The 26,530-nt window shown below is 41.0% G+C and overlaps 1 protein-coding gene across 1 annotated transcript in view; it reads left to right on the top strand.

Annotated features, from left to right (window-relative positions):
* The window catches only part of RGL1 (ral guanine nucleotide dissociation stimulator like 1), a 121,508-nt gene that overhangs the window by 76,505 nt on the left and 18,473 nt on the right, over positions 1 to 26,530 (top strand). Inside the window, exons 5-12 of the mRNA XM_081300246.1 lie at positions 2,780 to 2,964; positions 6,019 to 6,143; positions 7,650 to 7,865; positions 11,512 to 11,615; positions 14,597 to 14,681; positions 20,054 to 20,143; positions 22,350 to 22,436; positions 24,105 to 24,137. Coding sequence (XP_081156372.1) covers positions 2,780 to 2,964; positions 6,019 to 6,143; positions 7,650 to 7,865; positions 11,512 to 11,615; positions 14,597 to 14,681; positions 20,054 to 20,143; positions 22,350 to 22,436; positions 24,105 to 24,137 — 925 coding nt within the window. The remainder of the gene's footprint in view (positions 1 to 2,779; positions 2,965 to 6,018; positions 6,144 to 7,649; positions 7,866 to 11,511; positions 11,616 to 14,596; positions 14,682 to 20,053; positions 20,144 to 22,349; positions 22,437 to 24,104; positions 24,138 to 26,530) is intronic.

Genomic DNA, 26,530 nt, shown 5'->3' with positions numbered 1-26,530 from the left:
GTAACCATAAAACATTAAACTCTATCTAGAGGTGGTGAATGGAGAGTTGGTCCACATGGTACTGCTCAGTGGACTTACAGATACATATTACATGTATTTAAATATGTGTACATACTCACAGAAAATTCTAGAAGGATATACTACAAACTTATGGGTCATGGGAATGGGATTGGAATGAAGTGGGAGAATAGATATTTTGCTTTTTTAGTTTATATATATTTGTAAGATTTATTATTTTTGCAATGAATAATGAATTTAGTAATTTTAAAATTAGCCAGTGTGACAGGTAAGGAGCCAATGATATATGAGTATCATTGATCTTGCTATAATTTTGACCTTCTGTATGGAAGTTCTTTTAAGTTGTGAAGTTCTGAGGGGTCACTGGGCTATCTGTCTCATCATTAGACCAATGCCCTTTTTAACTTTTACGTGTGGAGTGAATTACCACCTCTCCTCATCTGTTTCCACCAGTGTCATTGGAAGACACTGAAATAGCATGGGAGTAGTGGCAATTAGATAAATTCATCCTTTTTTTGAGAAGCACAACAGCGTTCTGTAAGGATTGACTTGATGTATTCAAATGTCAAGTTTCCCGGCGTTCTAGTCTGTCACTCCACCTACGTGCCCGTCAGAGTTCCGGGCTCACTGCTTATTAGATAGAAAGGAAAACTATTCCTCATAAAAAGGAAGTATGAGAATGGTGCTTTGTCATTTTTTTCTTTAATTCATGATTCTTGGTTTTTGTGAAGAAAGAAGAAATAATTAATACAATGTAAGGCCTTCAAAATATAAATCCATTGATTTCATTTTACTCATATTTTCAATTAAACCTAGATACCAGATTGCTTTCTTCCAGTTTCCTGGAAGAAAATAAAATTTTTGTTTATACTTTTAGTTAATCTGGACTAAATATTTAGACTGTTAGATTATTTCTGTACCTTTCATTTGATAGTTTTATGCCATCTGTTTTGGATGTAGATAATCTGATATCTTAATTCCAAGTGCCTTATAGTCCACATTAGTGAAACAGGGATGTACACAGTAGGGAAAACAGCACTTTAATTCTCTTCCTACTTGGACTTCAATTCAAAAATTTAAGTGTTCAGTGGACTTTAGTCCTATTTATGCTTTGATTCTAATCTAGTTCTCTAGTCTGAAATTGAGACATGAAAGTTGGATACACCTGTGAAGGCCCAGCCAGCCTGCAGTTTCACACACTTGTAATAATAACCTTCAATCAAGTCAGAGTTTGTTAGTTAAATAAAAAATTTGTGTGAAATTCAGTTTGATGATGATGATGATTTTAAAATTTGCTAAAAAAAATAATTTTCACTGAAAAAGTTCTGTTAGGTCTTTGGCTAAGACCACGTGTTGTATCTCTGTCAATTAAACATGTACAGGTTAATTTATAGTCCCTGACATTTTCTCTAATCCTCACCAATGAATACTCCTTGGCTGTGGGTGGTGGTTGTTAGGCAGTGTCCGTTCTTCTTTGTGGGACACCACACAGCAAATGCCTGAGTTTTTCTTTGAATATGAAGCATAGAAGAATGGCATGCAAAACATTTTATCTTTTTGAGGGGAGGGGCTGAGTTGCATCCTCAGCCCTTTTTATTTTTTGGTACAGGAGATTGAACTCAGGGGTACTTAACCACTGAGACACATCCCCAGCCCTTTCTTTGTATTTTATTTAGAGACAGTATCTCACTGAGTTGCTTAGGGCCTTGCTAAGTTGCCGAGGTTGGCTTTGACCTTGTGATCCTCCTGCCTCAGCCTCCCAAGCTGCTGGGATTACTGGCCTGCACCACCACGCCCACCTCCTTTTTATTTTTTTACTTTGAGAAAGGGTCTTGCTCAGGTGCCCAGGCTGCCTCAAACTTGTGATTCTCCTGCCCTAGTCTTGCAAGTAGCTGAGATTGTAGGTATGTGCCATTGCTCCTGGCTTCCATTTTATCCTTTTTGTCATTCATCTGTCTCTTCCCTAGAGTGAGGGGCTTCCCCAGCCCTAAATACAGCACCCTGGGGTTATCAGCAACATGTCTGTAAGAATCTGCACACACAGTGAGCCTGATTCTTTGCACTCTGGAACCATGTTTTACCCTCAGTGGACCCTGCATATGACCCTTGCCCTGCCCTGAGAGGAAGTCACCTTCACAGTGGTTTTGCTTACCAAGGTTTTCTTCTTTATCTTCCAGAGATCTAACCTCTCTGCCTCACTATTCCTCCCACTTGAAACATCTCTCCTCTGTCATTTGAAGAATATGAGAATAATTTTATGAGGACATTTTTTATCTTTTCCAAGCCTAGACACTTCCTTTCATCAGGATTTCTGGCCTGGTGATAGTGAGTTATCTCCTAAAATATTTAATAGTATATTTTGTGGTCTTTGATTTGAGCAAGTCCAGAACTGGAAACTATATAATGCCATTGTGTGCAGATTGCTTTGAAGTTGCCCTCAGAACTCACTAAATCTGCATGTCCTTTTCTGCCCTGGATGGGTTTTCCCAAAATTTAGGTTTCTGTTTCTTTTTCTCTTTTTTAACCTTTTTGGTCTCCCCTCCTCCTCTCCTTCAGCCACTACTTAAAATAATAAAGAATAGTTAACTTGTTTTCAAATGCTTCAAGTTCACTGATGTTTTTGGAACTTGTGGGCTAGTTACCTGTTGACCACCAGCCCAACTTTCCCTGGGGCACACCAGGAATAGGACTGATGTCCAGGGCTTGCTTAGAGTCCCTACAGGCAAGTGGGTAAGTGTGATTCTCCATTTCTCTTTCTCAGTGCAATCGCTTCCATCCTGAGGGCCTGGCTTGACCAATGTGCTGAAGATTTCCGAGAGCCCCCCCTCTTCCCTTGCTTAAAGAAACTGCTGGATTATCTCAAACGGATGATGCCAGGCTCTGACCCGGAGAGAAGAGCACAAAATCTTCTTGAGCAGTTTCAGAAGCAAGATGTGGAAACTGACAGTGAGTACATGCTGACTGGCCGAGTGGGAAGCCCTGTGACCCTGAAGGACAAGCTGCTGGGAAGTTGGTGGGGGACATCAAATTATTGAAGAGCTCTTACAGAGTCCTTAAGGTCTAGAGCAAAAAAAGGGGGGGGGGATTCTGAATACCACCAAGTCTGGCTCCATATTTCATAGATGAAACTGGCTCAGAGAAATTAATTTCCTAGGGTTTTTCCATGACCAAGAAGAGAGTTTCCTTGAAGATTCTTTGTCTTCCCTTGCCAGTGTGTGCCATGCTGAAATGGAATATGCTTTTTGTTATCTGCCTGCTGGATCCTTCTATCAAACGTAAACTGATCACAGATAACTACTATCCAGCAGGCAAGAGATTAAATCCAGTACCCTCCTGCTGCCACAAAAGCTAGAGAAGGTGTTTCTCCTTCTATTTAAAAAGTGTGTTACCCTATTGTGTCCCCTGATGTGCAGATGACTGTCGCTTAACATCTCTAATGGCTTCATCAGTGGAAGTTTCTGAGGGTGTTTATTCCTATTTGAGGAATTAACCTCCAATTTCCAAGGACAAGGAAGGGCCACTTCTGCAGGTTATGGGGTGCTTAGAACTATTAGGCTTTGAAGAAATTAAGTAAGAGGTTGGAACAGGCTTCAAGGTGATGTTTTATCCCTCCCTCTGGGTGCTGGGTAACGGTTGCTATGGTGGCTGACCCACGTGGAGCTTCTGACAGGCAAATCCCTGAAGCGGAGCCCAGTTTCTTCAGTGAGGGAAAGGAAGTGGGTCCTCATCACAGGTGAGGGAAGCAGCTTCAGCTCCAGGGAAAGTACAGTAACCTTAAATTCCACACGGTACCTGATGAAGTTTTTATGTCCCAGGACCAGCAAGGGGGAATGCAATTGCATCATTAGAAGCCAGCTGCCAAAGGCTTTCTATCTCCGATGACTTCATCTGCCGGGAATGCCTGAATACCAGGGGCTCCTCCAGCTGCAACCTAGCTCCCTTCAGGGCCTCCCCACCCGGCTTTGTGCTGAGTGGAAAATGCTGTGTTGGAGCCCAGCCCCCCATCGGGGCTGCCCCTGGCTCCACGCCTAATTGGGGAACCAGTGGGACCAGTCGTTCCTTGTCTCCAGCCCAGGGACTGGAAGACAGAGCTCATTTGGCAGGCCGAGGCAGGGGAGAGGGAGACTGCAAGCAGTCACAAAAGCTTTCAGGCAATCCCCCAAAATGAATCTTTTTCTAAGTTTGGGAAATTTTAATCAAGAAGGCTCTGAACTCTTTTTATTAAGTAGAGGAGTCATTACCGAAAAGCCGTTTTAGGAGCTTGGCTCCCATATGCGTGATTTATCCACTGTCATGCTGGCAAAAGCTACAAGCTTTCCTGTGCTTTTCAAAAGTAATATTATGTGTTAGTTTTTACACACCTCTGGAAGAGAGAGGGAAGCTGCAACAGTGTAGGATGAACTAGGCCCAGAGAGAAGGAACCATAGAATGGTATGTATGAGGACATTCTAGATGCACCAGATTGTGGCAAGTGTTTGTTGAATGAATGATGAGAAGAAGGTCCAGCCTCAGCACATAGACTTCTTAGCTAATGTGGGCCAGCCTCTGCATTGCTTTACATATATTTGGATATATTTATATAGTAGTTGTCAAGAGGAATGAGATACCTTTTGAACCTTTGATTGAGATCCCAAATTTCTTATTTCTCCACTTAATGAGAGAGTATTAGAGTTGTAGGCAGGAAAAGTGATATATGGAGGTATGTTAGCTCCTCTAGCTTGTACCTTGTTTGTGTCCCAGACTCCAGGGGTAGACAGTGATTCCTGCAACTTTTTCTAGTTATATTTCAACACCATTTCTATCAGGACCTTCAACTCTAGAGTCTGGGACCAATTCTTAAGTCACATCCCTGCCATTAGAGTGGGCAGATACCGTATGGTACCCTGACAAGGAAAGGGCGTAGTCTCAGCACCCCTTTTCTCCTAGAAAACAGAAAAAGCCATACCAGCTTGATCCAAGATGTCTAAAATAGCCATTCATTGTATAAAAAAAGAGAAATGGCTTAAAACATATAATCTGGGAAGAGGAGCAACACTAATTTAAATATCTAAATTTCTGCTAAGATATAACCAAATGCAACTAGATGCAACTAGATTTTCTCTACTCTCCCCCCCACCCAAACAAAACAAAACAAAAGCAGGTTAAACAGAAAGGAGAGTGAAGAGTGTGAAGGGGAATGAGGCTGGGAAACAACCCAGGGACTGGAGAAAGGTCCCAGGGAAGGGAGGCTGGGGTGCAAGTCAAACTGCATCTGGTTCCCATCTTTCCGAGGGAGACTGACGTCCTATTTCAGGTCCTAAGCTCTTCAGTTTATTTGGAGCCTTGGGTAGTGATTTTCTCTCTCTTCTTCAGGCTGTGCCCTATGTAATTTGCTAACTGATGGTCTTATCTATAATAAAGCTCAGGGGAATTTAGGGTAAGTCTGTTGTGTTTCATGTACACTTAGCTTTGGGTGGAAGCTGATAGCAGCTGCGAACATTTTGAGAATACTGAATTCCTCAGGCTTCATGAGCATTTCTGACACCCAACTGGGCCATCCTACTCCCAAAGCCTGGTCTTCCTTCCTGTCCCAGTCCTAACGGGATCTGCTTCTAAGTGTCCTAAGAACCAAGATTTGCATAACTGGTGAAGGAACTTGCTGGATCAGTGCTGGAGTTGATCAAGAAGTTTGTGGAGCCTGAGATGAAGTTTCCCTCTGAATACGGGCCCAGCTTTGCTTCTCCAGATTCTATGTATCCTGGCCTAGGAATGATTTGTTATAGTGACACCATGAGGCCTCTGAACTTGATAAAGAATCAGAGAACAAGCAGAGTTTATTCCATTTTGCTCAGATTTTTTGTGCTAACTCTCCTCTCCCTATGGATTTTCAGAACAGACTTACCCTAAATTTTTTGAAGGCCTAACCCTCTTTTTCCTAAATGAAAGAAGTCCAGTTTGACTCTATAAGCAAAGTCATATCCAGTGGCACCCATTACTGATTTTCCCCCCATATGTGAACAGATGGGCTTCCCAACATCATCTCCTTCAGCTTGGAAGAGGAAGAGGAACTGGAGGGAGGAGGGTCAGCAGAATTCACGAGCTTCTCAGAAGATCTCGTGGCGGAGCAGCTGACCTACATGGATGCAGTACGTCCTCTCTGTGTGTCTCAGATGTGCTTCCACTTAAAATATGGGACAGGGACAGTACTGGTAGCCTGGACAGTCCTTAAGGATAAAGCGGTTGAAGACTTTGAATCCTTGAGAGGCTGTGCCTGTATGTGCAGAGTTAAAATGTGACTTGAATCAATCGTTTGAATAATTCAAACCTGGGCTCTTCTTGCAATCCTGTTTGAGGGTGCATTTTACTTGGAGGTCAAGTCACAGAGGGAAATAAGAATTCTAATCCTAATGAAACATAATCTACCCAATCCATGGGTATTTCTCTCCCTTTAGACTCATAAATATTTCAAGAGCTGAACTGTTTATTTGGAGGATTGTAAAGGGGTCAAAGTACAAGTTAGGATAAAATAAATTCATTGAATCCACATGTGACCATATCTGGCAGCTCATTTCCACGTGTGCTTCCTGTACTTTTGAAGCTTGAATATTTTTGCTACACATTTGCTTACGTCAGTTACATTTCAGAGCTCAGTATTAGCTGGTAAACACCAGTTAAAGAAAAGGGGACTATTAGGAATTATCACAATGGTTTTAGCTCTTCTGTACTTATTTTTGAGAAGATAATATATAAATTGGCAAAAAGTTTCCATTTAATGAACATGCAAATAAGGTATCAGAGGTAAATCAGATAGTCTATAATAAGTAAATTCTGGTGTTTTCTCTCTCTCATGCAAACTTCTAAACATTTTATATTGAATTGTTACACAAATAAGAATCTGATTTGTTCAACAAAATTTTTTTTTTGTTTGCACAACTGATAGCAGGAAAAAATGGAAAACTTCATCATCTTGGTTATTACTTTCAGGAAAAGGCCTGAAAACTAGGCTTTCCATTTCTCTTTCTTCCTTTCACTGTGTAGTGTTAAATAGTTTTCCCTGTTAAAATAGGGAAAATTCTTAGTTTCTTTATTTTAAAGAATTTGAAATGGTGACATTGACAGATGTGGCACATGCTGTACTTCTGTGGATCACTTTTCAGGTTCAGATGTTCAGTGAGCATTGTAGACAGTTCATGATCAGAGTGCCCAGAATACACCATGGTTAGGATTTTGAGGTTAAAATAACCTGAACCACTTTTTTTTTCTTTTCTTTCTTTTTTTCTTTCTTTCTTTTTTTTTTTTTTTTTTTTTGATCAGTAGCATAGATCTTACTTGACTTTCCTTGTAAGACAGATAAGTCAAAATGTTTTTGGTGTTTTAAATTATCTTTTGATCATTTAAATTATCTTTTGGTCATTGTGTTCTATTTGCTCACTTGAGCAGATTTAAAAAGATCATGTAGACTTTTCTGACTCATTACATATATTAATTATTTACTTTTGTCTATTAAAATGGACACCATGAGGCAATTCAAGTAGAAAAATTTTATTTTATTTGTCCGCCCAGGAATACCAATTTACAGATGACTCAGGTGATGTGCTTTGCTGTATGAAATGCCTCTGCTGTCCTTAATGTCAATCCCTCTTTTGTTCCAGCAACTATTCAAGAGAGTAGTGCCTCACCACTGCCTGGGCTGCATTTGGTCTCAAAGGGATAAGAAGGAAAACAAACATTTGGCTCCTACGATCCGTGCTACCATCTCTCAGTTTAATACCCTCACCAAATGTGTTGTCAGCACCATCCTTGGGGGCAAAGAACTCAAAACCCAGCAGAGAGCCAAAATCATCGAGAAGTGGATTAACATTGCTCATGTAATTGTTTTATTAAAAATATTCTTTGTGTGGTAGACACTGGACACTCTTCCATGGCTCTGTCCAGATGGTTTAGCCATGTCACTGCCTGTACGTTTAGGTTCATTGGGTTTCCATTGTTACTGTTGCTATTCCAAAGTAAGAAAATGTTTCTTCTTACTTTGGGGGCTGATCTTATTTTCCCTCTTGAAATAATCAGTTGGTCTCCTACTTTCTTGTTTCTACTCCTGACCCCACAGTGCTGCTTCTCTGGGGCAAGACATTCTGTCTGCTTCTTCCTTTCTATGCACCACAGTCCGAGTATCTCTAGGTCTCTGCACTGTGTTTGGTTGATATAACCCCCTAGTTTCTGTTAAACAGATCAGTCTTCATCCCAGTACCTGAAAGTGTTTCCTGTTCTGTAGATTTGAAGAGCTGTTGCCTCCTCACAATCCTGAATCTCTTTCCTGAAGGACTGAGACCTTTATACACAACTCACAGTCTGGGGCCTACCTGAGGCCCTTTCAACTTCAACCTCAAGTTGGAAGGGAGCAGAACATTCCTAGGCCTGAACTGCATCCTGCTGAGTGTCAGAGTCCAAGCTCTTGGGTCAAATGCTTACGTGCTACGTGACCTTCACTTATTAGCCTCTTGTGTTATGACTGAGAAAACGACTGTATTTAGTTGCCCATATACTTTGTGAGCTCTTAATATGCATATGCTACAATATTATGTACTTTAGGGACACAACAGGATAGAATATAAGTGATTTAGTGCTATGGGGGCGAGGGCTTACTGGAATTAACCTCAGCCTGGGCAGTAGAGGATTCAGCCATCTAAGAGCTGTTAACGTGGAGGAGGAGAAATCCCTCCAGATTAGGGTGTTGAAGGAGGGCTTCATGGATGAGGTATGATGTTTTCAAAATCATTTTTTTGCTTATTTTCTAGACTGAAGAAATCACATAAGCAAAAAAATGATTTTGAAAAATTAATTTTTATGTAGATACCCTAAAGTTTGTATTCTGGACTCTATGGGTCAACCCTCAACCAAAACACATTTTGTTTATATCTCTTTGGATATATTTTTCATTAAGCCCCTGTCTGTGGGGCATAAAGCCTAAGTCTTTAACATTCTTTTTTGTTGTTCTTGATTAAAAAGCAAGGACATAATTGTGCCAGAGACTTGGCCTTGTTTTGAGTCTTTAGGTGGTTTACTATTACAGACTTTTTAGCATATGAAAAAAGTGAATAAAAAACAATATAAGTTGCAACTTAAATTTCTCGTATTCAAAATTGAGCTTATTTCTCAGCAGACAACTACAAAAGATGTTGTTCTGATGGAATATGATATTAGCATGGAATTTCTCTTTCTTCAAATGATAAGGAAATTTTTTTTTGCCTTAAATGCCACAACATTTATAGTGCTCTACATGTCTCAAAAGCCAATGGACAACTGGGTGGGGTAGCATATGCCTGTAATATCCCAGCAGCTCGGGAGGCTGAGGCATGAGGATCCCAAGTTCAAAGTCAGCCTTAGCAATGGCAAGGTGCTAAGCAACTCAGGGGACCCTGTCTCTAAATAAAATACAAAATAGGGCTGGGGATGTGGCTCAATGATTGAGTGCCCCTGGGTTTAATCCCCGGTACAAAAAAAAAAAAAAAAGCCAATGGCATATTTACCCACAACCTTCAACCAATTAGAAAGTCTAGAGCAAAAATGTAGCTTCTATGAGTATGGCATAGTATGGATCAAATAATGCCTTTTGGTCTAAGTTAAATGTAAGTTGTGCATTTGTATGATAATAAGAAATGCAGTTTGAAAATTTGAATTATATCCCAGGTCTCATAGCATAGGAAAAAGAGTCAAGATTCCTTCCTTACCTTTGATGATACATTTTTCTAGCATTGAGTATGTTGTATCTTGAAACTGTGTAGCTTAACTTAATGAAATAATGAAACTCGCAGGCAGTTTCCTGCCAAGATTTATTTTACTTTTCCTGCATTTGTCACAGTTGATTTCTACTGAAAAGATGTTTGAGAAAATGATAATAATTTTACATGCAGAAAATATTTCTGATCTAATCTGAGTATTGTCTTGGACTGGTCTTTAATGCTGCAGTTTTACTTCCATGTCTTGTCTTCTGAAAATGCCTCCTTTTCTAGAAATGGGACCAGATGCCTTTTGTACTACTTTAAACCCTTCATTTTAACCTCTTTGGAAATAATATGTTCCATATGCTTATTACAATTTGCATGATGTTTCTGTGCCTGCGTTCCTTTATTTATTGCAAGTTTCCTGATTTTTAGAACGTAACTTTTGGGTTCTGAACCTTTGTTGAACTGTGCTCTCACTGGATTGGTTTCCATACTGCAATTTAGAGCTGGCTAGCTTGTTTGCTTGCTTGCTGTCTCTCTTTTTCTCTCTTTCTTTCTGTAAGGTGGGAGATATTGAGGCATTTAAAATAGGTGGGCATGACTTTTATAAGACATATTAACATTTACTCTAAAGAAAATGTTTGAGGGCTGTTTGGCATGGTTTCTAGGAGCCAGGTTTTGGCATGATAAATTAGAGAATGCTGTTTATCCTTCATAGTCAGGATGCACAGTCTTTTATGAATTTATCCTTGAAGAGATTTGCATTGTGCTCCCAACCACTCTGGGACCTCTTGTCCCATATGTTCTGCACAAAGCTAAACACACACAACGTGCTCCATAGAAAATGGCAGGCGTCTTGCACTCCCATGTGCCTGTATCTAACGCATCTCCTTTGACATAGGTATGGCCCACTCCCGATGTCACCAGCTTCCCCATGGCAACCAACAACAGGGACCCTGTCCCAGGCTGTTTTTCTGTCCTTGCTGTTCATTCAGCAGGCTTGACTCCAAGTTCACCGGCTGCTGATGTTATCTGCATGGTCCTCATGGCTGCTTAAACAGACAGCCCTTCTCCTTACCCAGAAAATGACATCTAGAATGTTCCCTGTTCTTTTGCTGTTTTGTTTTAAAACACTGCCAAAACGAATCTCATTTTAAAGACCAAGTTATTTTGGAAGCACTGAAGTACCAAGGTGTTTCTAAATGTTTGTGACTGTGGGACAAGCCAATTTGAAACCAAATGAATGTGTATAAAAATATTCCCCCTTGGCTAAGAGCATAAAAGCCAAAGTTCAACTCGTGGTGAATTTTTATTGCCAAGTTATATACACCTCTCAGGACAAGGGTTGCTCATGAGATGTTTGATACCATCTGAACTCCGAGTGGTTGCTGCCAGTTCACTCTATGGGTCCAAAGGCTACAGTGGTGTTTCATATGTGTTTTCAGAGGATGTGTGTGCTTTCAGCAGAAGAAAAAGTTGCTTTCTCTAGCACAGTTCTGTAGGCGCACCACCATTTGTGTTTTTACTGGGAAAGCTGGAAGCTATAAAATTGTAACAACAAGGCAAAAATATATTAAAGGGAGAAAAACAAGCTTACGGTGCCAAAATCTATAAAGTGTTTCGGTGACTGGGGTGGGAGGAAGGAGCCACTTTTTGATGTTCAGTATTTATACAGCTGCCTGTTTAGTGGTAAGAATTCATAGCAGCTGTGATACCTCTAAAACAGGAAACCACCAACTCACTGGAATATTGATATTTAAATGCCTTTATGTCTCCATCACTCCCCATACAGGAATGTAGAATCCTGAAGAATTTTTCCTCCTTGAGGGCCATCGTTTCAGCATTGCAGTCTAATTCCATCTACCGGTTGAAGAAGGCTTGGGCTGCTGTCCCAAAGTAAGTCCCCAAGGCTCTGCTCTTCTTTTCTTTGGCGTGATTAGTTGCTGCAGGAGTGCCACGGGCCTTCACCTTCCAAGCTCATATTATATGAGGAGAGGTTCATATTTGAACTCCTCCGTGTGTTCCAGGCAGCGTGCATTTTACTCATAATTATTAGTGAGTTTTGAGGCAGGGCTGCTGCGGGAATCAAACTCATTCTCAAAGTGTGCCAAAGCCAAGATTCTTGGCTGTGGGGCTGATTTGAAGGATGTGCTTATTATCTGCATTTTTAGGGATCAGGTTGTAGAGTGATGAAGTTACAGCAATTTGCCATGACTTCTGGTTATTTTTCAGCCTCATTCTAAAGCCCTGAGCTATTCCAGGATGTGAGGGATAGCATGTGCAGTTAGGGCATTCATTCTTGATGTTCAGTAGGGAACTATTTACTCCATTTCTGCCTCAGCATATTAAAAACTATCTTAGCAATGTTAAAAAGAACTCTCTTAAGTGTTCCTTCCTGGGTACCTAATGGAAGTTATTAACTGGCCATGTTCTTTGTTGTTTTTCTTTCACATTTCTTTGTGCAGCCTTTGAAACAATTGACAGCGTAATTCCTTTATTATTTTACTCTTACCATCTTCTATTTCCAGAACTTTGCTGGAAGACCAGAGGACTTTATGTAAAGGCGAGAAGGTGGAGGTGGGCCATTCTGGTTTCAGACTTAGAGCCTGGGGGTTCTGTCTTGGGTACCAGCCAGGTCAGCTACACTCAAATCTTCCCAAGTTTGAACTAATCGGCCTGTCACACTATATCAGAGAAGAATGAGTAAATGCTTTATAGTCTAGCCGGATAGTCAGTGTTGGTCAGGAGGGGCAGCCCTGGCTCGGGAGACAGCTGCCCTGGGAGTGTAATAGATTTGTTTCAGAGTGGATGGCCCAGGTCAGTTTCATTAGTTCAGTCAGAGCTGATTAAGCCCTTGGGGACTGACACCGTTCAAACTTGCAAGAGATCCCCATGAGCAAGACAGAATTTTATAAATTTATGCTGGAAAATAGTACCAGGGTACTCACACTTACTGATAAGCTCATGTTTTCATTCAGGGGATAGTCTACTTGGGAAAAGCTGGCATTGTTTATAGTTCTTTGATTGATAAAAGGAGAAAAATAAAATGGATGATCTTAATGCTTCACCCTACCGAGCTGTGGAAGCTATTGCAACTTGGACTCCAAAGCTAGAGTGTTGTTTATAACACCATCATCAGGAGACAGATGGGCAGACAGGCAAGCATTTCAAAGTCCAGTGGAGAGTTCTTGATTACCACTCTTTTCTTGGGTTCTTTCTCTTCTTCATTATTTAATGAAGATGACTCAGTGTGAAAGATTAGTTGACTGATTTTCCTCTGCACGTGTACCTCAGGAAAAGTATGGGTTGTGTGGAATCACTAGCTGGTAGTACCTGGTGAAATAGGACCAGAATCTGAAGCTTACAATGTCCTCATCCTTACACCCGCTGTAATCACTGCCTCCCACCCACCTGTGGCATCAAAAACAAAGGGGTTCTTGGGTGTTAACACACAGCCTTCTCTAATTGCAGTGATAGGTAACCCTGTGCGTTTTTGGTGGTTGACTAATAGGACACTATGGAAAGTCACCTAGTCAGTCTAAGATTCATTCTACAGAAAATTTGAGGTTAATAAACAAGTAAAAACAATAGTGGGCTTGCATCTTAGTCTCCATGGTAGCCAGATGGGAAGGCCCATTCTTCCAGCTGGCTTTTTAAACTACTCTTCAAAAACAAACAATGAAAAATCTTCAAAGCTGAATTCTGTTCTACATGTCTGGTTTGTTTCCTGGTTGGATGGTTGGTGGATGTGGTAGCAGGAATGCTGGAGTGTCAGGCTTCCTTAGAGAAGACCCTTCCACATCAGCTTTGCATGCTGTCCCTTGCTGAATTCATGGAACAGGGTCAAGATTTCTTACTTGGTTATAACTTTGCCTCTAGACCTTCATATTTCTAGCCTTCCGTAGACAGAGGATATTTATTTCTCTTTATTTAGGGCCACATGTAATTAAGTTCTTAACTATTGTCTCAAAATATATATACCTTTTAATAGTTTCCACTATTATAAGAGTAATATTATACTTCTTGTAATAAAAAAATGAGTTCTTAATAATGGCTTTTTCATGATAATGAAAATGTTGCAGGTATAAAATATTTTATAACCATCCCCTGCCTTCAGAATTATCCACTCAGTCCCCCTGGAGGGGTGTGGGAAATGAGCAGGAGGCCTGTGGAGGTGCATGTACAGGGCAGGAGGCAAGGGCAGGCAGGTGCTTTGCTTGCACTTACCTTCACAGCTGCCTATAATGGGTGGGAGTATTTCCATTGTACCCATAAGAAAACTGGAGCTCAGCAACCTGTCCAAGATCACTCAGGAAATAACACCAGAGTTGAGATTTGAAGCTATACCCCCTCCCTACCTGCAGAGCCCATCATGACCCCCAACCCGATTCTATTCTGACTATGAGTAAGAACACTGGCCTATGATTCTGAACATTCAGATTGTGTCCATTTAACTTCCAAGTGACTAGTGGAAACTTGGGCAAACCCCTGGCCATGACATCTTCCTATTTAAAATAAGGGGCTTGGCCAAGATTGTGCCTCAGGTCCCTGTGGACTTACTAAAGTGAATGTGTCTCAGTTGAATAACTTGATACCCCAGTCAAACAATCTTTTTTTTTTTTTTTTTTTTTTTTTTATAATTCTAACCTTATGGTTAGAAAATATCCCTCACTTCACACAGGTAGCCACATTCATCTTAGAATATAAAAGCCACCTTGCATGGAAAAGTCATTGGCTTCATTTGTGTTCACATCACTCACTGATATTGAGATCAAAACAGTCTTCCATAGCTGTAGGTGCTGAGGACAGTTAGGCCAAAGGTGCTGGGTTTTTAACTCTTTTTTCATTGTTAATATTTTCTTAATCTCTCTTCATAGGGACCGAATGCTGATGTTTGAAGAACTTTCAGATATCTTCTCAGACCATAATAACCATTTGACCAGCCGGGAACTACTGATGAAGGTGAGACTTGTGGTGAGGGCTGGGTAGTACTATTGGAAGTTCTGAATCTCTCCAAGGGAAGAGGAGTTTGGGGCACCTTGAGTTCTTTCAGTACAATAAGAAAGTAGAATTTTTGTGTTCTATGCGTAATCTAGGCAACTTGTGGCTGAGAAAATTCAAAGCCCAGTTGAACTCTCTCCTTCTACCTCCTTAGTCTCCTTGTTCTAAACTAGATTGTGAAACTCGAGTTCATATATGTGCCTCTTTATAGATGTGCGGCTGCTCTGCAGCTATCAAATGCTGATGATCAGGTGGGTAAGAAGCCCTGGACTATTTCTTCTCAGTAAAATATTTCCTAAAATGACAGAGGCCAAGCCTGCAATTCTACATCCTTTATTTGGACCAAAGTGCATAGTCTCTCATCAGCAATATTTATTGAACACCAGTGTGTGGTGGCTTCTAAACAGCATGCTAGGCAAAGGTATACTTGGCTCATTTTATTACTTCAGAAATGAGTTCAGTGTCTAACATTTGTGAAGTATTGAACCTTCCTCTAGAAATATGAAGATGACTTACAGACCCTGTTTCCAGAAGTTCACCCAGAATTGATTGCAGTTGACAACTTGTGAATAATCATCAGAGGGCAGTGAACCCAGGCCAGATATTATCTTTATAGTCCTTCTATAAGTAGATTTTGTCATCTTCATTTTAAAGATAGACAAGACTTAGATAAGGAAGTAGCATGTCCTAAGGCACACACCTGCTAGATGATAGAGCTGTTAGCCAGCTGTTTATCACTATGACAAAATACCTGAGAAAATCAAATAAGAGGAAAAAAAGATTTGTTTGGTTTATGGTTTCAGTCTTTGGTTGGCTGGCTTCATTGCTATTGGGTCCATGGTGAGGCAGAGCATCATGGTAGAGAGGGTGTGGTGGAAAAGAGCTGCTCATCCCTTGGCTGCTGGGAGGCAGAGAGAAAAAAAGGTGGGGCAGTCAGGGACAAGATACAGTCCCTAAGGGCATGACCCCAAGAAGTCATTTTGTTCAACTAGGTCCCACCTCCTACCATTTCCTCCACTTCCCAGTTGTCCATTCATCTATGAATCCTTCAATGGATTAATCCATCCATGAGGTTAGAGCCCTCATTGTACAAGCATTTCCCAGAAGCCCCACCTCTGAACATTGCTGCATTGGAAACCAAGCCCCTTTGGGGGACATTCCAGATCCAAACTATAACCAGAAAAAAAGTGAGTGCAATCTGGTGAGACTCTAAAATCTGTGCATTTCTTATTTAGGCATAAAGCTATTTTGTCTGCCCCTTTGAGATCAGAGGACAGTGTAGGTCAGGTTCAGCTTCACAGAGGAGGTAAATCACTAATTCAGCAAGTATTAATGAGCACTCATTATGTGCTATGTATTAAAGATGCAACCATATTGATCTCCAAATCTCTGATCTTAAGAGGATTGCAGTCTCATGGAGAGGTAGGATGGAAACAATTATAAAATTATATCATATGTCCTACTCTAGGGGGAATCCCTGAACTGGGCTACTAGAAGATATGGTAATTGTCTGTAGTCTGCTTTTCTATATTGGAGACAATACTGGTACTGGGTCTGTTGACCTTGCAGAATTGGTTTGAAGATTATTACAATAAAATATGTGGAAGCACTATGCAAATGTATGCCATTTCTAGTGTTTGGTAAGCAGTGTACATTTAAAACCAAAGTGTCCATAACAAGTGAAAGTGCATAAAGTTTAACCCTCAAATTTGAGCTTAGGGAGGTCACTGGAATGAGAATGAAAGTCAGGTAGAGGTGGGGTTACTAAGAAAAGGCATCCAGTTGAATGCCAGCTAAAGCTCATAGGTTAGTCATTCCTGTAAAGGCACATGCCATGGTCTTCATGATTCTTCTCCTGAGTCCTACATCCTGTCTTGGTATGAACTTCTTGACACCCTCAGGTCTGATTAAGTACCCCCTGCCAATGTGTTCTAGAAGAAGTCCATTATTCCTCTGTCCTGGCACTTATAACATGCTCTGTTAGAGATGTCTATGGGTTTACCCTGTCTTTATACTGACCTGTAAGCTCTTCTAGGCAGGGACCAGATCCCTAATGCCTGATGCAGTGCCTGGCACATAGTATGTGTTCAGAAACTATTGTTGGACTGCATGAATTGATGGGTCCTGTCATTCATACGACTTTAACAATGTGTCCACCTTTAGGCCTTCTTGGAGTAGATAACATGAGCAGGGCAGTTTTTGCTGGTGTCTGACCTTGCATTTGAACTACCCGACTAACTGCACATTCAACAATTGCTGAGATTGTATTACTCCCTGCTTCATATCCCTCCGGACTTGCAGACTTTAAATGGAAACCCATCTGTCTGGAAGGAGATGGCTTAGTGGTCTCCCTATCCATAATACAAAGCTAGACTAACTGGAGCCACACATTCAAATCCCAATAGACCTGAGTCGTCCTTCCAAGGTAGATAAATTGGACACTGTGCAGCTCATTACCTAGTGTCAGTCTTCTGGCTGAAACCTTAGAAGCAATGCTATCTCTAGACATTAAAGATCCCATACCTTTCTTTAGTGTAGAAGTTTACCTTAGTACTCTAAGTTAAATTTCTTATGTATGGCTTGAATCCCAAAGAAATGAAAAACTTGGCTATGAATTCATGTGGTCTGTGCATTATCATGTGGTTTATGGAATGCTTTAGGCAGGCTATATATATGTATATGTTATGTAGGTCCCTTTCCTGTCATCTTTGTTGATCATTCTTCATATGAAGTGTGTAATTCTGGGTGTGAATTCTCAACACAATTATAAAAAATGAAATCAAGGTTCTTAGGTTCTCAAAAGAATCAATGTGAAAAACTCCTGGGCTCTGTTTCTGATATGTTACTCCTGGGCTTGTACTGGTTTATAGTTTGGTAACCTTAGTTGTAAATGACCGTCTTCTACTTCTGGGTAAATGTCATATTCAACTTCTATAATATTATGATCCAGGCAACATAAAGAAAAAAATCCTTGGTTTTTCTTTTTAAAATATTAGAGAAAATGCTTCTATTTCTTCTCAATGATTATCTTCAACTTGTAATAGCCATATGATTTCTGAAACTTAGATAATTCTAAGCAGTGAATCTTAGAGGCCACAGATTTCAAAACAACAGGAAAACAAACTATCACCATATCTTCTTGTGATTCTCCCTGGTCAAATTAATGTAACAACTTCTAGAAAGCCCCAGAAATTAGACTCTGGTGGAGATGTATGTTTAGTGAAGCTCCAAAACATGTTACCTTCAAAGCTGGAGCAGGAGACTGTTAGAACTGTGAAGACCTGTATCAATAAAAATCACCAGCAGCTTCTGAACTTTTAATTTAACCAACATTTATTGAAAGGGACCCAGTATTTTGTAGATGAGGTCCTTTTAGACCTATTAAAGAGTCCCTCTGAGGCCCAGAACAATATGGTGAAGGCATTAGTCTCTGCTAAAGAGCTAGAGAAAAGGTCAGAGTCAAGGGAGGAATTTGCACTAGACAAAAGCTAAGAGGACAGAGATGGAAAGAGAAGAGAAAGGAAAGGAGTGGGACTTCGGTGGAAGGAAAGGGAAGGATTTGGAATTCATCCACACACAGGTGGTGATTAGCATCATGGGATTGGATTGCATTTACAAGGATGTGAGTATATCGAAAAGCAAGAAGATGACCTGGGCAGAAGAAGAGTCACTTAAGAGAGGCAGGAGGAAAGAACCAGAGTGACGCCATCACAACAATCCATGAAAAGTTTCAAGAAGGCTCAAGGGATGGCGTTGTGAGGCAGTGCAGAGTAGGAGATTGGGGCCAAGGAAGGAAAGAAACTAGAACCTTTTTGGATGTGGCAGAGAGTGGGTTTTCGTTTGACACCTCATTTGGAAGAACTGGCATTAGTCAGTCTTTTTAAAAGTGCTGCAGCTAAGGATGGAATCTCACTCTCATGAAACGTTGAAGGCATGGAATCAACAAGGCTTCTATTCCCCATTCAGGGCTTTCTGCCCCTACTAATGAGGAGGGAGGTGTGGTCCTCAGTGTTCTCTAAGATCCCTTTCACCTGTGTTGTTCTGTGATTCTTAGGAGCTTTTTAACTTTTCAGAAATCCTTAGAAAGAAGTTTAATATTTCTGCCAAAGTTTCCTCTGCAGGACCATCACATTAGAAAGACACGCACACTCATGTTCATGTCAGACAACATGGATTTTTCATGCAAGCAAGAATTTGAGAGGACTCAGAATCACCTAGCATAGGAAGTGGCACATATTAGGCTATCATCATGCATCCCCAGGGGGATCATTAAATGGTAGCTGTCCTTATTATCATTTGTGATAGGGAAAACTGAAATAGGTAATGAGTCACAGTGGGTTCCAACCCTGGTGGTGTACTGGGGACCTCAGTTAAGACTGGTTAATGATAGACTATGTCTGTGCCTTACCACCATCAGCAAGACCATGTTACTGGAAAATAGCCCTCTTCTAGTTGTACAGTAGTGAGAGTCACATGCTAAGGTAATATAATAAACCCAGGAAAAACTGACTAAGGAGAAACTAATGTAGAGGTTGTGCACTACTAAATTGTGAAATTTGTCTCCCATTCATGCAGTTTCTGGAAAACGAGAACTTAATAAGACCCTGAAACCACAGACCCGAAACACTTTGTGTGCAGTCAGCAAATTCATGATTAATCATGTCGAAGAGTTTGTTGTTACAGTTGACAGGAGGAGAGCAAGGGTAGCTGTCTGTCCTCAGGCGCCCGGAGGAAGGATAGATGGGTAAGAGGTCCAAACCTAGGAGGCAAAATTGATTGGGGAAAGGGGACCAATCTGTGAAGGTCTAGCTTTCATGAATTGGTAATGTGCCAGCATATTGGACTTCCTCAGAAAACTTCCAGTACAGCAGTTTTATTTAGCTAAGAAATACCACAAAATTGGGTCCCTTTTCTTTCACAGAATGCTGGCACATCCATTTCAGGCCAATGTCAAGAAATCATAAAATGTACAGAGGAAGAGATCTTCATTTCAGGGATATAAGATCACTTTGAGTGAAATTTGAGATGTATAAAAATGTCTCCATTCCAGGAATCACCTGCCTTGTAGTGATGATCAATTTCATAAGCCAAACCAGACATTCTTCTCACAGAGCAGGATGATCCAGGACCACGGGGCCTCACACAGAGACCACTCGCCAGCCTCCAGCCAGGCATTTGCTTAACACAGCCTGCCGGCCTGCTGGACGGCTCTTCATTGCACACACTCAAGACCTGTGCAGAGGATGTCAGATGTGTTCCAGAAACTAGGTGCCCCTTCACTTCTCTCTAAGTGGCCTCCTCCGTCACTGGGCTCTCTGTGTGCTCTTTCTTAGGAAGGAACCTCCAAGTTTGCAAATCTGGACAGCAGTGTGAAAGAAAACCAGAAGCGAACTCAGAGGCGGCTCCAGCTCCAGAAGGATATGGTGTGTCCAGCTTTGTTCCTTCCCGAGAGCCCACAGGAGAGCGGCCTGTGGCTGTGGCTGGGCATCAGCGTCTTTCAGTCTGCAGGGCTTCCAGGCTTGACTTCATTTGTTCTTAGCAGCCCTGGGAGTTCTTTAGGAAAGATATTTTTATTCCCATTTGACCCAGTAGGAAATGAACACTGAGAGCTGCAAATCATGTTTTCTGGAAAAGTTCTGTTCTGACAGTGAGGGCAGGTTTGCAGCAGGTGCATCCGCCCCACTCACTCCTGCATTTAGGTGCTGGGGCCCGCTTGGCCTAGCGGCCTCCTGGGCTTCCTGCCTTCCTCAGCTTTTGGCAGATGATGGCCAAGGAAAGGGATTGTCTGCCAGCAGGAGGATATGGTCTTTGTACTCGGAGATCATTTCATTTCTTCCCAAATGCTATAGACATTGCCCAGGTCTTCTTGCTAATCCCAGGGACTAACCAAACCTTTCTAGTTTTTCAATACTCAAAGGAGTATCTAACCTCTCTTCTTAAAATTGAAAGATATTATCATTGTTCACTGTACTTTTAAACTCCTAAGTTTTAGCATAGAGGTGGGGAACCAGAAATAGGAGATTAGAGACTGACAAAATAAATATTCTCATCCCTGCCTTCAAAGGATTTTCTCCTTCTTTGGAAAGCTGGACATAAATCAAAAATATTTTGAATGCTAGGATTCTTCTGTAATATAAAGCCTATAAAACTCACAGTGTTTCAAACTTTCGTGGTTGTTCAAAGGCAAGTTAAAAATAGCTGTTACCAAAGTGGGGGAAAAGATTATTTTAGTTCAGGGTGAGACCTTGTCCATATAATGAGAAGGACAAACTGCAGCTGACAGTGAGTTCCTGAAGGACAAAACCCTTCTTGGTGTGAACTGGCTGGGGAAGTGGCCAGCCTCGTGCCAAGCGGCCTGGCCTTGCCCCGGTTGAGGCTGTTCCTGCCAGCATTTCCACAAGGACCTTAATACATTCAGGATGAGATGTCCTTGGAAGCCTCCTTTAATGTTCCCTGCAGAATGGTTAGTGCCTTGGTGGCCTTGTGAGATGGACACAGATGAACTGCGGTCATGTACTGAAGCACTTCTACCTTTACTCCAGTGGGCAGTTTTGAAAACTGAATTCCATTTGAAATAATTGCAGAGGTACAGAAAAGTTGCAAGAATAATCACACAGAATATTTTAAACCCTAAAGTTTATGTAAACCCTTTACCCAGTCTCTCCCGTTGTCAGCTGCTTCTGTAACCTGGCGTGTCTGTCAATACTCAGAAGTTGACACTGGTGTGGTACTGTTCCCTAAAACTCAGATTTTGGTTGGATTTCACCAGTTTTCCATTAGTCCCAGGACCCCTCCAGCGCAGGACACTGTGATGGCCCTGTCCTCCCAGGCTCTTGTGGTTCATGATGCCTTCTCAGGCTTCTCTTGGTTATCATGACCTTGAAATCCTAAGGGGTGCTGTTCAGGTATCCTGCAGAACGTCCAACAGTCTGGGTTTGTCTTTGCTTTTCTAGTGACTAGACTAAGGTTATAGGTTTTTTTGAAGAATGATAAGAAGAAGTGCCCTATCTTGTCACATCATATCAAGGAGTGAGTGGTTCATCTGGTGTGACTCTGATAGTGCCACTGCTGATGTTGACCTTCATAACTTGATTAAGGCAGAGTTTGCTAGGTTTCTTTCTTTAAGGTTACTGTTTTTCCCTTTTTTGCATTCTTTGAAAATAAGTCACTAAGACTAGTCTGAGGGGCTATTTTAACGTGGCACCCTATATACTCTTGTGATGCACACTTATCCATTGTGTGGTGGCCCACTCTTTACCAGTGGTGAAGCCACCACTGTCCAGGGCCATTCCAAACCATCCCAAGTGTCCATACACTCTGAAAAGTGATCAGACGACCCACTTACCTGAGTTAAAGCAAAATGTGAAACCCACTGTGAACACATTTGAATGTATGCCTGTGATTTCCTGGTTTTGAGGCTCGATTGTCATGACTTGAAAGCTAGACTTTAGATCATGAAGTTCTTTTCCTATTTGTGAAGGGTTTTCAGAATTTCCTGTCATGGAGGTTACCACTCATAGCCCCATAGTCATAGTCCTTGAACAGGTCCATGTCCTCTAGTGTGAAGGTCACTGAAACCCTTAAACTTTTCAATAACAATAAAGACAGCTGTTCTCTGATTATTCCTAGGGTGTGATGCAGGGCACTGTACCCTACTTGGGCACCTTCCTGACTGACCTGACCATGCTGGACACTGCTCTCCAGGACCACATCGAGGTGCGCTCCATGCCGGCAACACGATTGGGCCTGTAGCTTTCTTCTTAGATTTCTAGAGAGAAATTTGCTTCTGTTACTCTCTACTGGGAGCCTGTAATGTGTGTGGTATTGTGCTGGGTGCTACAAGAAATACAAAGAACAACACCAAAAGATAATACCAGCTGAGTCTCAAAAGCTAGTGGAAGGAAGGGCATATCAAAGTAGACAGCAATCAATAGAAATAGAGAGTTTTACAAAATTGCAGGTAGTTGTGATTAGTAACATGAGAGGCTGTGGTGAGAAGGCCTTGCTCAGACATGGCCTGGAGCAAGATCTGGGTGTGGGGGCTTACGCTGCAGGCAGAGCTGAAGGAGCAGAGGGCCCTGGCACAAGAGTAAGTCAGAAGTGAGGCAGCTTTGTGAATTTTCAATTCCCATTTTTTGGTATTTTGTATTGCCGTCTGTTCTGGGGTGTACCCTTCCACTCCTTCCCTCTTTTTCTTCTGGAACATGAAAAGAGGTGAAAGCCAGTCCAACAAGCCAACTTTGTTAATAACTAATAAGATGTAAGTGGGAAAGACATTAGATATTTGAACCGATATTTAAGGCTTGCTGTGCATTTAAGTGAATTCTGCTTTGTGGGTTGTCATAGCTTCATTGTATCCTAACTAAAAAGAATTGTATGTCACTTCCATGCTTGTCCTCAGTGTTGGGGACATGTCCATTTATTTTGTGTTTCCTGGAGCTCTGGTCTCTTCCCACCCTCTGCCTTAGCTTATCTCAGGAAATACCCCTCAGCGTTGGGGAATTTTGGGGAGTGACCAAAGATTGAGAAGTTAAATTGAGTTGAGCCTACTGAGAATAGGAGTTGGCTGGGGAGGATGAAGAATTGAAACTTAACTTTTCATGATGCTGTGCACAAGTGACTTCCCTTTTGATAAACCATTGACAATTTGGTTTCCAGCATGAGTCAGTGACCATCTGTTTTTGTTGCTTTTGATCAAGGAAACAAGTGTAATGGAATATTTACTCATGCGTTTGTCTTCACTGGTTCTGCAAATATACTTGGATTCTGACTTGTGATATTTCATCATTACTGTTTTAGTTGATTTCAGGCATTTTAAAAGAAAGCATAACCTGCCCATTATAAATGAAAAGAATGTTTTTGCTCTTTTCTTTCTTTTTTAAACTAGGGATTGAACCTGGGGCCTCATGTTTACTATGCAAATGTTCTACTACTGGGCTACATCCCTGGCCCTTTTTGAAAAAATTTGAAAAGAGTCTTGCCAAGTTACCCATGCTGGCCTTGAATTTGTGATCCTTGCCTCAACCTCTTGAATACCTGAAATTGCAGGCATGTGCCACCGCGCCCAGCTAAAAGAATGTTGTTGTTGTTGTTGTTGTTGTTTTAAGCAAAAGATGGTTGTCTTCCTCATAATAGCCATAATTATAGGATCATTAATAATTAGGCTTGGGCCGGGGTTATAGCTGTTTGGTAGAGCACTTGCCTAGCACATATGAGGCACCGGGTTCTATCCTCAGCACCACATAAAAATAAAATGCATTGTGTTTATCTACTAAAAAATTAGGCTTTATCGTTCCTTTCATCTATTTTAATGTGATCTAGCACAACATTAGGCTGTGTTTCAAAAGTAACTTGGTTGGTTACCTTGTTGAAAATTTCTTTCAGGGTGGACTGATAAACTTTGAAAAAAGGAGAAGGGTAAGTAGAGGTATTCACGGTGGCTTTTCATTTTACTGCATCTGGGCATAAAAAAAATAAAAGAAGCAGAAACTTAAGGGTTTTTCTGTAGAGACAGAAAAAAAAGAATAAACACTTACTGAACATTGATCATATAGCACTGTGCTTGGCCCATTCCTATCCATTAGCCTCCAAGAGCCCTGTGAGGTAGGTCTTATGACCCTCAGTTCAAAGGTGAGGAAACCAGGACTCAAGGGATTACATGACTGGACCAGAGTCACCTGGGAACAGAGCCAGGTGTAGAAATATTTTCCTGTGGCGCCAAAGCCCATTATGAAATGAGGGCTAATTCCCCCGCCCCTCATCCTTTTTTACACCTAGCTTCAGCAAAAACAGATTCACCTAGTTAATAACAATGTACTGTGTACTTCAGAACTGCTAAGTGTTCTTCCAGATAAGAGTGCGGGAGTAGTTCATAGGTCGACGGCCTGGTTTAGTCATTCCACAGTGTATACATATTTCAAAACATCATGTTGAATATACGATTTTTTATTTGTCAATTGAAAAATAAATTCATCCTAGGAAGAAGAGAGGTCTCCTAAAAGTAAATGACATAGAAGAGTTCACAAAGAAGGTGACCTCTGGAAGGTCTGCTTGGGAGAGGAAAAGAGATATCCTTTGCTGTTAAGTGCAAGCAGTTATTCTTTTCCTTTCCTCTCACCATAGCAAGGCATGTTCACTTCAATTTGAATCTTTCTCTGGATAGAATAGTTATGAACTGTGCTAAAAAAAAGATAAATCAGCTTTGGAGGTTTGCTATAGTTTTTGTCTCAAATGTTATATTTAAGAAGACATTTAAATGATTCGAGGGAAAATGAGTGAGCAAAATAATTCACCCCATGGTGCTCTCATTTCTTTGTTTTGCTTTATATTGTTTGCAAAATTGAAACTAGGATTGAACCCAGGGATGCTCCACCACTGAGCTACATCCCCAGCCATTTTTATTTTTCATTTTGAGACAGAGTCTCATTAAGTTGCTGAGGCTGGCCTTAAACTTGCAATCTTCCTGCCTCTGCCTCCCAAGTCACTGGGGTTACAGGCATACACTACAGTGCCCTGCTCTCTATTTTTTTTTTTACTCATTCATTCATTCTCTCATTCCACAAATATACTACCTAACATGGGGGCTTGGGGGTTGCAGCATAGAAAACCCAGAGCTCCTACCCTCATAAAGTGTATAGTCCAGGATGGAGTTAGGCAAATCTATAGGTGGTTATAAAGCCTGATAAAGGCTGTGGACAGAAGTAGTGGATCTTGAAGAAGCACATAGGAAGGACATCTGTCCCTGACCTATAGGGTCCAAGAAGCATGCAGGAGAAAATGACATTGGAGTCAAAACCAAAAGAGCATAGGCATGATAACCAGGCTGAGTTCATCCTTAACAAGACACTAACACGGACACTGGAAACTTTCTGACACTCACAGAGTATACTTTATTCTCTAACATGACAATAAATATTCCTTAACAATATTGAGACCAAGAGCTGGGGTCACTGGATGGAAAGTTGAGACCCAGAGGATCTGCCAGTCCTCGTATTACTTCTCGTGGCCTATAATGATGTGTTTTTGGTGTTTTTTTTTTTTGTTTTTTTTAGAAAAATTCTGTTATGCCTTCCCAGTAAACCATCTTTGTCCTTTAAATTCAAAATAAGCCTGTATGATAATCATTTTTCTTTTAAGACTTAAGATGTTAAACATTTGGAAAGTCTGAATATAAAACCTAAAGCTAAAGCTTATACCCATTGCTGACTTAAAAAATGAATAATTGAAGCATATAATGAAGTATAAATAAGTTTGGACATAATAATATACTCGCTTCTCTTGTGAGCTTTAGAAGACATAGTTAAATGATTTACTGGGGTAGTAAAAACCTAAGGATTCAGGAAATCTAAACAGTCAACTTTATGAGACCTTGGACTGTTTAGACATTCAACCCTACCAGAACTTATTTATTGAGGGTAAGTAAGGGTTGAAGAAGCTGGGGATGGGGAACAAATACTGGAGTTCAAGAATTTGTTTTCTTTTAAGAAATAGAAAAATTTCACATAATTTACAAAGAAAATGGAAAAGAGAGAAAAGACGCCATTATGACTGGGTGGTGACTAGTTTGGTTGACCTTGGTTCTTGTTTTATTCATATGAACTAATTTTTCAAGAAGAAAAGAGAGTGGAAAATTAAAGCAGACATGAACTTCAGAGATTCAGAGATAGATTATTTTCTTATTTTTTCTGCACTGGGGATTGAACCCAGGGTCTCCTGCTTGCTAGACAAGCCCTGTACCTCTGAGCTACACCCCTACACTCCAAGTTAGCAGTATTTCAGAGTCTGCTTAGAGGGTTTTCTGCATATATTAT

Source organism: Spermophilus citellus (assembly GCF_964194105.1).
Source record: "Spermophilus citellus genome assembly, chromosome: 6".
Taxonomy (NCBI): Eukaryota; Metazoa; Chordata; class Mammalia; order Rodentia; family Sciuridae; genus Spermophilus; species Spermophilus citellus.
The sequence above is the reverse complement of the archived record's forward strand: the minus strand, read 5'-3'. Positions and strand labels throughout refer to the sequence as shown.